Source organism: Eurosta solidaginis, chromosome 4, assembly GCF_040869045.1.
Source record: "Eurosta solidaginis isolate ZX-2024a chromosome 4, ASM4086904v1, whole genome shotgun sequence".
NCBI classification, from domain to species: domain Eukaryota; kingdom Metazoa; phylum Arthropoda; class Insecta; order Diptera; family Tephritidae; genus Eurosta; species Eurosta solidaginis.
The window spans coordinates 274,510,063-274,522,622 of record NC_090322.1 but is presented as its reverse complement, the minus strand read 5'-3'; the positions used below and the strand labels follow the sequence as shown (position 1 = coordinate 274,522,622).

Sequence of the window (12,560 nt, the reverse complement as noted above, 5' to 3'; positions counted from 1 at the left end):
CTGGCTTTCATCTTGTCACTCATAATCTTTGTTCGTTGCCTTATCAGATCATGTATTTCTCTTAGCTCTTCTTCCAAATCACTAGTGGATTTCCTGACATTGGCATCTATCCCAAACTTCAAATCAGCTGGCAGTCTAAGGTCATTGCCAAAAATTACTTTTGCAGGGGTTTGGCCCGTTGTCTCATGCACTGCTGATCGGTAAGCCATCAAGAATAATGGTATGCGGGTATCCCATTCTTTATGGTACTTGTCCACTACTTTCCTTAAGTGCTCCTCCAATGTTCTATTGAATCGTTCTACCATACCATCGGATTGAGGATGCAATGCAGTTGTCCGTGTTTTTCGAATGCCCAATGACTTACACATTTCCTGGAACACAGCTGATTCGAAATTCCTGCCTTGGTCAGAATGCAACTCCATTGGTACACCATACCTTGCAACCCAATTGTTTATAAACACTTCTGCTACCGTTTCCGCTTCTTGATTTGGGATTGGGTATACCTCTGGCCATTTGCTGAAATAATCCATAACTACCAGTACATATTTGTTTCCGCCGTTGCTAGTAGGAAATGGACCGGCGACATCCATAGCGATCCTTTCAAATGGCGCACCTGAGTTATATTGCTTAATCTGGCCATGACTTCGTGTTCTGGGCCCTTTCGCTCTGCTGCAAACCTCGCAGTTCGCAATCCACTCAGTGACCGACTGACGGCAACCAACCCAATAGAATCAGTTTAATCTTCTCGAGCGTCTTCGTGATTCCAAGATGACCTCCGCTTGGACCATTATGCAGCTCTCTGAGCACATCAGGAATCCTCTTTCTGGGAACAACTATCAGTTTATTCTTGTATTTACCATCCTCACTCTCCCATACTCGATGAAGGCAACCGGATATCAATTTTAAACTGTTCCACTGTGCCCAATATGACTTCGCAATGGGACTCTGTGCTGACATCTCTTCTCTGTTTGGTCTTTCATTTCGTTCGAGCCCTTGCATAACACGTGACAGATCTGCATCTTCTAGCTGGCACTTTCTTAGCTGTTCCTTGTCCCATTCATCTGTACATGTTATAGTCATTAGCCGGACGTCTATAATGTCTTCTTTAGCCTCGGCTTTTGAACAGTGCTTGCATTCCAAACTACATGGTCTTCGTGACATTGCATCGGCATTTCCATGGGTACTACCTTTTCGATGCTCAATGGAAAAGTTATAGCTTTGTAGTCGCTCGATCCACCGTGCCAATTGTCCTTCCGGATTACGGAACTGCAGTAGCCATTTTAAAGCTGAGTGATCTGTCCTGACACGGAATCGCTGGCCGTAGAGGTATTTGTGAAAATGTTTAACGCACTCTACCAATGCCAACAGCTCTCTCCGCGTAACGCAGTAGTCCCTCTCTGGTTTTCCAATCGAACGGCTGTAATATGCAACTACCTTCTCCTGTTCATCGACCAGTTGTGATAAAACGCCTCCTATAGCATATCCACTCGCATCTGTATCTAGAATAAATGTTGCTCCTGGAATCGGATATGCTAACATTGGGGCAGTGCACAAACGCTCCTTCAATGTTTGGAAAGCCACTTCTTGCTCCTTCTTCCATTCAAAAGCTTTATTTTTTCTTGTAAGCTCATGAAGGCTATGGGCTACGCTGGAAAAATTTTGTACAAATCGGCGGTAATATGTGCACAGCCCAAGGAAACTTCTTAATTCATGTAGGTTCTGTGGTCTTGGCCAATCCTTTACAGCCTCTATCTTTTCGTTCGCAGTGCAGATGCCCTCTGTCGTTACCTTGTGACCCAAATAATTTACTTCCTTTTTAAACAGCGCACACTTTTTGGGACTTAACTTCAGACCAGCGCCAGCTATTATTTGGAAAACTTCCTCCAAGTTCTTAAGATGTTCATCGAAATTCTTGCCCAATACGATGATGTCGTCCAGGTACACCAAGCATGTTTTCCAATGTAGTCCTTTCAATACCTGATCCATGAGTCTCTCGAAAGTAGCTGGTGCATTACATAGTCCAAAGGGCATTACTGTAAATTGCCAAAGACCATCTCCGACGCTGAAGGCTGTTTTCTCTTTGTCTTCCTCCTTTACCTCCACTTGCCAGTAGCCGCTTTTCAAGTCCAGTGTGGAAAACCATTTTGTACCAGAGAGCGAGTCCAGAGTGTCGTCAATTCTTGGCAATGGGTAGCTATCCTTTTTCGTAACGTCATTCAACTTCCGGTAGTCCACGCAAAACCTCATTTTTCCATCCTTCTTCTTTACAAGTACTACCGGTGAGCTCCAGGGACTAGCTGATGGTTCGACGACGCCGCTGTCGCTCATTTCTTGTATAATTTGACTCACAACTTCCCGCTTCGCCAGTGGAACACTACGTGGAGCTTGACGGATCGACCTCGCATCTCCAGTGTCAATTTGATGTTTCACAACGTTGGTGCGGCCTGGTTTAGAACCATCCTGGTCAAATATGTTCGCGTACTTTAGGAGCAGTTGCTTTGCGTTACTCTGATATGCTTCCCCTAGCCCTTGCGTCCATGCCGTGATGTCATTTGAAAGATTAGTATTACTAGCTGAAACGTGTTCCTGGAGCTGTTCACAGTTAATAACTACTTCAGCCTCTTGGCATCTTCCCAAATAGCTCCTTTAGTCAGTTTGAGTGGTGAATTGAACTCATTGAGTACTCCTACCGGAATACGTCCATCTTGTTTTGTCATAGCCAGGGTTTTTCCTACAAGTATGCTCAGTGCTGATTTGTTTGCTGCTTCGACAACCCACAATTTGTTTGTCCCACAATCTCCATCAACCTTTGCCCAGATTACTACTTCGGATTTTGGTGGTATTCGCTGACTCTCTTCCACCAGCACTCGTTTACTGCTGTAGCCTCTCTCGTAGCCGAAATTAAGTGGTACATCCATGTTCTTATATCGCATCGTCTTGCTTTGCATGTCGATCTTGATGCCCTGGTCGATTAAGAAGTCCACTCCAATTATGATTTCATCAACAATCTCTGCCACTATAAAATTGTGTACTACCGTGACGTTCCCAATTGCGACTACACATGATACTTCTCCTAGAACCGTGCTGTCTTCTGCAGTGGCTGTACGCAGTCTTCCTCCATGCAATGGTGTTATCTTCTTGTTGACTAAATCTGCTCGAATGATGGAATGAGATGCACCCGTATCTACAGTCAGTAAACGTTCCTTTCCATCCACATGTCCTCCGACAGTAAGATTGTTTGACCTTCTTCCAATTTGTGAGATAGAGATTATGGGGCATTCAATTGAGGGAGCCAGCTGTCGCCCCTTGCGGCTGACTCGCTTTAGTTTAACGATTGAGTGGACTTGGAGATTTGCTCATCTCCTTCAGCTCTGCGTTTACGGCCACCCACATTGTTGGAGCTATTGGGATCGGTGCTGCAATGTCGTGCAATATGACCTGGGTTGCCGCACTTGAAACATTTAATAACTCCGGCATTTTTCTGTTGTGATCCCTTCAGTGCTTCCAAAATTGTGTCTACCCATTCTGGCCTTTCTACTTCTACACGATGAGCCTTATATGCTGGTTTACTCAATAGGGCGGCAGTTTCATGAGTCAATGCATGTGATACCGTTTCAGCAAATGTCAGTTTTGGGTTCGCGTATGTAGCTCGCTTCGTTTCCACGTCTCGTATGCCATTTATAAAACTCTGGATTTTTACCCTCTCGGTGTATTCCACGGGTGCGTCCGCATTTGCGAGATGAGCCAACCTTTCAACATCTGAAGCAAATTCCTGCAATGTCTCATTTGCTTTTTGGTAGCGGTTTTGCAACTCAATTTGGAATATCTGTTTTCTATGCTCGCTTCCATAACGTCGTTCTACAGCAGCCATCAATGCTTCATAGTTGTTCCGCTCTCCTTCGGGAATCGTCTGTAGGATTTCGGCTGCTGGCCCTTTCACGAACAGAGCTGCAACTTTATCTTCCACATTCCAGTTGTTCACTGCTGCGGTCTTCTCAAACTGTAGCTTAAAGACCTGGAAAGGAACAGAACCGTCAAGGGATGGTGTTTTTACCTTTGGATTACTCGCTGAAACTGCTGGACGATTTAGTTGTAACTGCTCGATACGTCCTCTCAAAGCATCCACCTCGGCCTCGATTTTATCCTGTCGACCACTGAAGCCTTCATGAAACTGGGTTAGTTTTTCTTCCATATGCGCTTCCAGTTTAGATGATATACGGGCTTCCTGCTCTTCTAGTTATGTGGAGATCTGAGATGATATCTGTGCAGAAATTTGTGCTGACATTTCCGAAATACGCGTTTCTTGTGCTTCAATCTTTGATGTTATACGTGTCTCTTGGGATTCCATCTGTGATGACATATACGTTTTCTGTTCTTCTAGTTGAGATGACATATACGTTTTCTGTTCTTCCATCTTGGATGTTAAACGTGTCTCCTGCGATTCCAGCTGAGATGCCACTGTCGATGTTTGGGCAGTTATTGCAGCTAATATAATGTTCAAGTCTGTGCTCGTAACAGTCTGCGATGTTTCGTTTTTCTCTTCAATTTTTGTTGTTGTTTCGTCCCCATCAGGATAAAAGACAAACTCTGCCACATCAATTCCTTGCGACTCCATTACCTCTCGTAGCCGTGCTTGAAGTTCAATCTTATTGCCAGTTGTATTTAATCCACGGTTTTCCAACTCCTTTTTCAGTTGCTGGATCTTCAATTCACTGAACTTTGCCATGTCCAAGTTGTATTCCCAATCTTCAACAATTCCTCTTCTACAATTCCTCTTCTAACACCAATTGTTACGAATTTACTGCAAATCCTCTTATTTGCAATCCTCTGCTAAGTTCGAATCACTAAACTGCTGAATAAATAACTCCAATATTGAATGATGGAAAAATGGCCTTTATTAAGTACTTCACAATAACACTTATACTTTGCTACTCGCTGGCTTAATAACCAAACTGATTGATAACTCAAATGAAACTCTACTATTGGCCGCCAGATCGCGTGCTTAATCAAACTGATTGATAGCTCAACTCAAACTGAATTCCTTCTTACTCGCTTGCCCCGCTTTTATAGTTTACGCTGCATACTTCTAGGCTCTTCGATTTCCAGAACTTACTAGTTGTTTCGGCTACAAAATCGCCAGCCACAACTACGTGCACAAATTATTGCTCTCTCTTGTGACAACTCAGATAAGATATATGCATGTGTTTGTGCATTGCCGCTCCGCTGCTCGTATACGTACATATGTCTAGACGCAATTATTTATTCGTTTATGTAGATACATAAAGATTGAATTATTGATGTGAATGTTTGTAGTTTACAGTCTCTCGCGCGCACATAGGCATATAAGTAAATGCATCTGTGTGTGACATCTCTCTGGGCTGCCTTATATATGTGTATACTTGATTTGATTATTAACGTAAATACTGCTTGGCATGGCCTTAGCATCGCCTTAGTGATGGGATAATTTAGTGATGCTAATATCCGTGACAATATCAATACGAAATATCAGCCTAGAAAAGGTTTTTAATAAGTTTTCGAGCTCCCGAAAATTGTTTTGGTGGAAGAAACATGGATCGAAATATAATAAGCAAGGGAATATATCTAGCATGTACGTTTGCTCAGAATATTTTCACAAAACATACACGTTTGTCAATTGCTTGCTCAAAGGAGGTCCTTATAAATCGACACCGCAATTTCTTGATAAATTGGCTACAGGTCCACATTTTTTATTTTTTTATTTATTGTATAATTCAAGCGTAGCGCTTAAGGAAGGAATTGTTAAACAATTTTTTAAGAAAATTACCTTGTAGATCTGCAGGTTAGCAGTAGTTACGACATTTATTTTGCCCGTTGTACCAGGGGTCACCTTGGGGCAAGCCCCGCCTATACACATTCTGTACCCCTTTAGCATTGACGTCCCACAAATCTAACAAATTAAACACCTACCACTCACTGCAGACTTTGGAGGTACACTTTTTCTCAACACACCTTGAGAAATATCCACTGTAGAGGCATGATCATACCGCCATGTTAGAACAGCAGGATTACCCCAGCGGGTTAGGGGATCAGAATATACCCGCGGTAGGTATGCCTGTCGTAAGAGGCGACTAAAATACCAGATTCAAGGGGCTGTGTAGCGCAACGTTTCAGGTTGCCAGCGCAATATATAGCTTCTCCAAACCCAATTGTCAACCTCACCTATCCGCGGAAAATCCTGTTTCACTAACAGACGAGGCTCTGGCGACCCCAAGCTCCTCATGGAACTTGGAGCTGGCAGGGAGGGAATGGCCTGAAGGTTTAATGTGGCCACATAAATCGTTCCCGAGACGGTCGGGCTAGCACCTTAATGGTGCTATGGCACCGGAGCGTACCGGATTTGTATCCGGCAAAGGACCATCACATCGATAACACTCCCCAAAGCCTTCGGGGAGCAAACTTATCGCTACAACAACAACAACAACAACAGCAGGATTTTTCGTGTATTTTTTTCTGTCTAGGGATCAAGCTGCCATAAAGATATGAGTCATTAGTAAAATCTAGCTCTACTCGGAACTTGGAAGGATTTGCCCCAGTGTTTTTAAAAATGTTTTGTGGCGCTATCTGTTTACCACTATCCCTTATATTTAACTCATGCCTTAAGGAATGGGTTTCCTGGATTGCTGGAAGCTTTGTACAATCTCGCCAATATTTAAATCAGGTGATCGCAACAAAATTAGGTAAAAGTCTAGTTGAGGGGTCGACTGCTAATACGCTACCAAAAATATCAAGAGAGGTGTCAAAAGACGCGTATTAATCTCGAGAACAATAATCCGAAGGCGGAAAAAAAAATTGTATCTCTGTAGTTGAAGTTGGTGATTTTCATATGGTTGTTGTTGTGTTAGTACCCACAAAAAAAATTATGCATCACCGTGGCGGTAGCCACGGTTATACCACACACCCGGACTTGGCATGGCTTAGTCCAGGGTTATTTTTTATAAGCGCGGCCGAAGGCCGCCAAAGCAGAAAGGTGTTCTGCGCAAAAATACTATGGATCCCACCCCCAGTTTCGGAGGTATACGCGGGTCTTTTCCGGTTTTTCGTTAATATCTTTTGAACGAGTTAAAATTTTTATTTTCCGCCTTCGGATTATTAATACTGATGTCAAGACGCGTCGTTTGACACCTCTCTCGATATTGGTAGCGTATTAGCAGTCGACCCCTCAACTAGACTATTACCCAAAATTACGAATTATAGGCCTATTGTCAAACAATGTACGATTGCTAAAATATTAGACAATATTTTGAATATTAAACTGTTCTAGTACTGTAATGGCATCTTTAGCCAGTTTCAGGATGGTTTTCTTACTGGTAGATCCACGTGTACCAATCTTTTAATTATCACGAATCAAATTGTGAAGGCCTTAGAGCAAAGATTACAACTGAATGTTGTATACAATGGCTTCTCTAAAGCCGTCGATAAAGTCAATTGTATATTGCGATAAAGACACTCCCAGAAAGCTTTGGGGAGTGTTATCGATGTTGATGGTCCTTTATCGGATATAGATCCATTACGTTCCGGTAAGAAAGCACCATTAAAGTACTAGCCCAACCATCTCGGGAATGATTAATATGACCACATTAAACCTTCTAGGCCATCCCGCCCTGTTGTTGTTGTTGTTGTAGCGATTAGGTTACTCCCCGAAGGCTTTGGGGAGTGTTATCGATGTGATGGTCCTTTGTCGGATACAGATCCGATACGCTCCGGTAACACAGTACCATTAAGGTGCTGGCCCGACCATCTCGGGAACGATTTATATGGCCACATTGAACCTTCAGGTCATCCCTCCCTCCCCACCCCCAAGTTCCATGACGAGCTTGGGGTCGCCAGAGCCTCCTCTGTTAGTGAAACGGGATTCGCCGCTCGAAGGTGAGGTTGACAATTGGGATGGAGAAGCTATATATTGCGCTACACAACCCCTTGAATCCCGCCATCCCGCCCTCCTTCCCCCTAGTTCTCTGAGGAATAAAGTCAATCATTCTATTCTACTAGTACTCAAAAGCCTTTGACAAAGCCAATCACAACAGGTTACAATAAGACTTGAAATGATCTACCCTACCTCCCAGTCTCAATAGGTGGACTGCAAATTATCTATGTGGTCTTCAGGCATCGGTCCTGGCCCTCCCATTGATGAGCTTTGCTGTAAATTTAACGTCTATCCCCTTAGTATTCCCAGTTATTTCAGCTCAAGAATTTTTCCACTTTCACCGACGCGTTAAATTTAGTCAATAACTGTGCAAACCCCAAAAATACTGGGTGGCACGTACGATCAACATCTACATTTTAGCTAGCACGCAGTCGCGGTTGTACCTAAAGTTCAGAGCCGTAACAAAAATCCTAGTCCCTCGCTGGCAGCACTTGGAAAAAGAACAAAGAAACGCTCATAGAAACCTATAAAGTCAGCCAGCCGCTTGCATGCTCCGATATGGGCAGCGAGCTTAAAAGAAACACACTGAACACTATTTATACAGCGAGGCGAAAGTACTCCCAATATAGAACAGCAGCGAAATTCCGCAAACACTTCCTGTTGAATTCCCAGAAACCTGGGCATCCGAACAGGTATCTGATTCAAGAGGCCCGCCATCACAGGCATTTGAGTCTTCTGTTGTTGTTGAGTCTTCTCTGTTAGCACTATGATCAAATCCGGAAAATAAGAACTCAGCATAAAAAGGCTCTCAGTGTCATCCATGATGAGTCGCCAAAGATTTATGCCGATAATTGTCCGGTGAACCCCGTTCTAAACACCAAATATCCGAAACTCATAGTTGACGAACGCAATCGCAGCAGGAAGACGCGCGTCATTCTGGCACAACTTCCATCTGGATACTGTAATAGGTTAAACTCTTACTTCTCAGTCCCGTCATATCCAATGTATATCCCTCATGCAACGTGCCCCCACATGACACCAACCAAATTTTCATTTGTAATATGAAACCAACGTCCCTATCACCAATATTTCTTTGGTCCAACCCTGTTGAAACTTATTGGATGGGGTGAAGCACTGCTACAAGAACATTTTTTTTTTTTCAAACACGGGATCAGATTTTTTTTTCCAGTGGGTAAGGGGGGTCAGAATATACCCGCAGTAGGTATGCATGTCGTAATAGGCGACTAAAATACCAGATTCAAGGGGCTGTGTAGCGCAACCCTTCAGGTTGCCAGCGCAATATATAGCTTCTCCAAACCCAATTATCAACCTCACCTATCCGCGGCGAATACTGTTTCACTAACAGACGAGGCTCTGGCGGCCCCAAGCTCCTCATCGAACTTGAGGGTGGGGAGGGAGGGATAGCCTGAATGTTTAATGTGGCCATATAAATCGTTCCTGAAATGGTCGGGCTAGCACCTTAATGGTGCTGTGTTACCGGATCTGTATCCGGCAAAGGACCATCACATCGATAACACTCCCCAAAGCCGGGGAGTAACCTTATCGCTACAACAATAACAACAACGTTTTTTTTTCATAATAGGAATCTAATTTTCTTGTAAATCTTCAAGCGATTTCTTTTAATAAAGTTTCTATGATAAATTAAAAAGTTTTAAATATTAGACAGCTTTTTAGAATAATAAAATATTTAAACTTAATTTACGTACTGCATTAGAAAAAGTTTGAAAATAATAATTTGGTTTTTTACAAGAATAGAAATTAAATATAAATATGTACCTACATCCATGATATAAATATTTACTACATCAATATACATGGTTTACTTAAAATTTCAAATAAGTGTAATTTTTTTAACACATTTCAATACAACTCCACGACATTTGATTTACAAACTTTATGATCAACAATTATCTCCGGCTCATGCATGACGCATGTGTGTTGATGAGTTATAACTGAAGCCCGTCTCTTGAAACTTTTAAAACAGACTGTACACTGAAATGGTCGTTCGCCAGTATGTACTAAAGAATGCCTCTTCATTTGTTCCGATGTTGGAAAAGCACGTTTACAATGTTTACATTCATATGGCCGCTCTCCAGTGTGGCACCGTTTATGTGCAATCAGATTGCTTGAATAACGAAACTCCCGGCCACATACATCACAAGTGTGTGGCTTTTCACCAGTATGCACAAGCATATGTTTTTTATAACCTGACTTTTGTGTCATAGACTTGCCGCAGATATCACACTGGAAAGGTCTTTCGCCTGTATGAGACAACATGTGGGTTCTTAAAGAAGACGATTGTCGGTATGATTTTCCACATATCTCACATGTATTTGGATTATTTGGATCATGGATCACTATATGCCCTTCATAAGCGTTACGTGTTTTGAAGCCCTCACCACAAAGGCTGCATAAGTAAGGTGTGGCATCAGAATGCAATTGCATGTGATATTTAAATGAATGCTGATTACTCAATTGTTTACCACATACCTAGAATTGATTTTTATTTTTAAATTAGATATACATTCATATGTGCATAAATATTCAAAGTTTTCTTAATTACCTTACATTGTAAATCTGGATTCGGTAGTTTTGGTTGATCCTTCTTTTTTCGCACTTTTGGTTGCTTCGATTTAAAATCGCCAATCACGTCACAATCACCCATTGTTTCTTCAGTTTTAATTGTACTCAGATCGGGTTGATTTAAATCCGGTGTCAGTAGCTCTTCTTCGATGTTATCGGACATTGAACAATCATTGGAAACTTCTCTTATTTCATATATCTCTTCGTAGTCCTTTTCTCTTTCATCGTCGTCAGTAACTACTTGATAAACATCTTCGGATTCGGTTACATCATGCACGACATCTTCATCACAATATTGCATTTCGTGATCTAAATTACTCTGTGAATTGTTGTCTGAAATTGCTGCTTCATCAGCTTCCACAAATCCTTCCAACTCAGTTATGGGAACATATTCCATGTTATCCATAGATCTTTTAAATTGTGCTGCTGCTGCCAACTCGTGCAATTGTTCGGTACCATCCCCCCCTTCAGTTCCATCTTCTATCACTATATGGTGCTCTTCCACAGTAGAATCAGCAGACTCTGTCTCGACATCCTCAATGACACTACCCTCACAAATTTCAACCAAGTTGGTGTCTGTAATACCCCCAACACAATCAAGAACTGCACATTGCCTTCTCAACATTTTATCTGTCTCCAAAACCAATTTCTTAAATGCAAAACTTTTGGCTAAATTTTGAACGCAACGTGCACAAATATTTGAAGGAAAATTTTCAACTTCATCATTTACAAACTCTAAATTTGTAACAAAGCATAGCATGGAGGCGAGTGTACGCACCTCCCCTAAGAAAATTCCTTGCTGGTGTATCGATTTGTACTCCACACATTCACTTATGCAGGTGCGACAAACGACTGGATCACCATTTACCTCTGAAACCATTTTTACTTTGTGAAGATCTTCTACAATTGCTTATTTTCGTGACCAATGAAAATTTATGTGAACAAATTGAGAAAACTATAATATTTTACACAAGCGCTTTCAATAAGCATGCAAGTAAAATATCGACTTTAATACAACTGTAATCGATTTCCAAACTATCGGAGTGCTCAGTATGTTCAACCTAGATTTGCCATGACGTAGCAAATGCATAGCCGTATATAATTATTTAACGTTTTGTGTGAAAATACTACACCAGTTTGCAAATGCAATGATGCTAGGGAAATTGCACCATTTCATGGCAATTCACGATCAGGTTCTTTGAACCTGTCTTGCAACGTTGCATATCAAATCTGCATTGTATATCAGCTTGAGTGTCGATTATCAGCAACATTCCATAAACTAAGTATCACTTGGCGGCATTCACTAACAGTGAGTTTTAAAGTGTACAAATGTACAAAAGAAATTGTGTAAATTTTAAAACTCTCTGATAAAAACTTCGTGAGTTTTCTTGACAGCCAGTGTAGTGTACACAGTTATGGAATTGACCCCCAGGGGCTGGATTATCTACTTTGAAAAACTCAAAAATGTATATGAGGTGGGTTTTGTCTAAGGCTGGGGTAACGCTCAGTCAATCCAGAGTCGAGTAAAGGTCCCGCAAACCCCTACTGAATAAAACACACAATATTTATATGTTAAGAACACACGCACACACGGTTGGAGGTGCTAGGAGGGCAGCAGCTTTCCGTTCCAAGATGGTGAGGAAGAGTAGCGGCTAATAGTCGTCGAAGCAGAGGGGGATCTACAGGACAGTTGGTGGTATGGTAACGGATGGCCAACGGGCGTCGGAGCAGCAACGGAAAGGAAGCAGCGGCGGTACCAGCAAGGCAGGATCATCACGACGGTAGGATAGCGGACGGCCAACAGTCGTCGCAGCAGCAACGGTTACACCGGCGGGATGGAAGCAGCGGCGGCACCAGATGGGCAACGACAGCGGCGGTGGGCTATCAAGCGCGTACCAGGGCGAAGGCGAGAAGGAAAGTATGCTGGTAGCGGATTTTATCTGGGCAGTGGCTGGCCAGGTAGGGGTAGTCGGCGGGATCGGTAGTCGTCGGCGCCTCCCTACTTGCACGCTAGAGAGAAGTAGAAGAGAGTCGTCCAGGCCCAGCAAGGGGT

The 12,560-nt window shown here is 42.6% G+C and overlaps 1 protein-coding gene across 1 annotated transcript; it reads right to left on the bottom strand.

Annotated features, from left to right (window-relative positions):
- Positions 1–9,488: 9,488 nt before the first annotated feature.
- LOC137249561 (uncharacterized) lies at positions 9,489–11,517 on the bottom strand. Its single transcript, XM_067781190.1, has 2 exons — positions 10,488–11,517; positions 9,489–10,414 (listed from the first exon to the last, which is right to left on the bottom strand). The coding sequence occupies exons 1-2, from the start codon at positions 11,385–11,387 to the stop codon at positions 9,785–9,787; spliced, it is 1,530 nt and encodes a 509-aa protein (XP_067637291.1). The 5' UTR covers positions 11,388–11,517; the 3' UTR covers positions 9,489–9,784.
- Positions 11,518–12,560: the final 1,043 nt, after the last annotated feature.

Coding starts and splice junctions, on each gene's coding strand:
- LOC137249561 (XM_067781190.1), bottom strand. CDS start 11,387: ATGGTTTCAGAGGTAAATGGTGATCCAGTCGTTTGTCGCACCTGCATA. Junction 10,415..10,487: donor ATCCAGATTTACAATGTAAG/GTAATTAAGAAA, acceptor AATCAATTCTAG/GTATGTGGTAAACAATTGAG.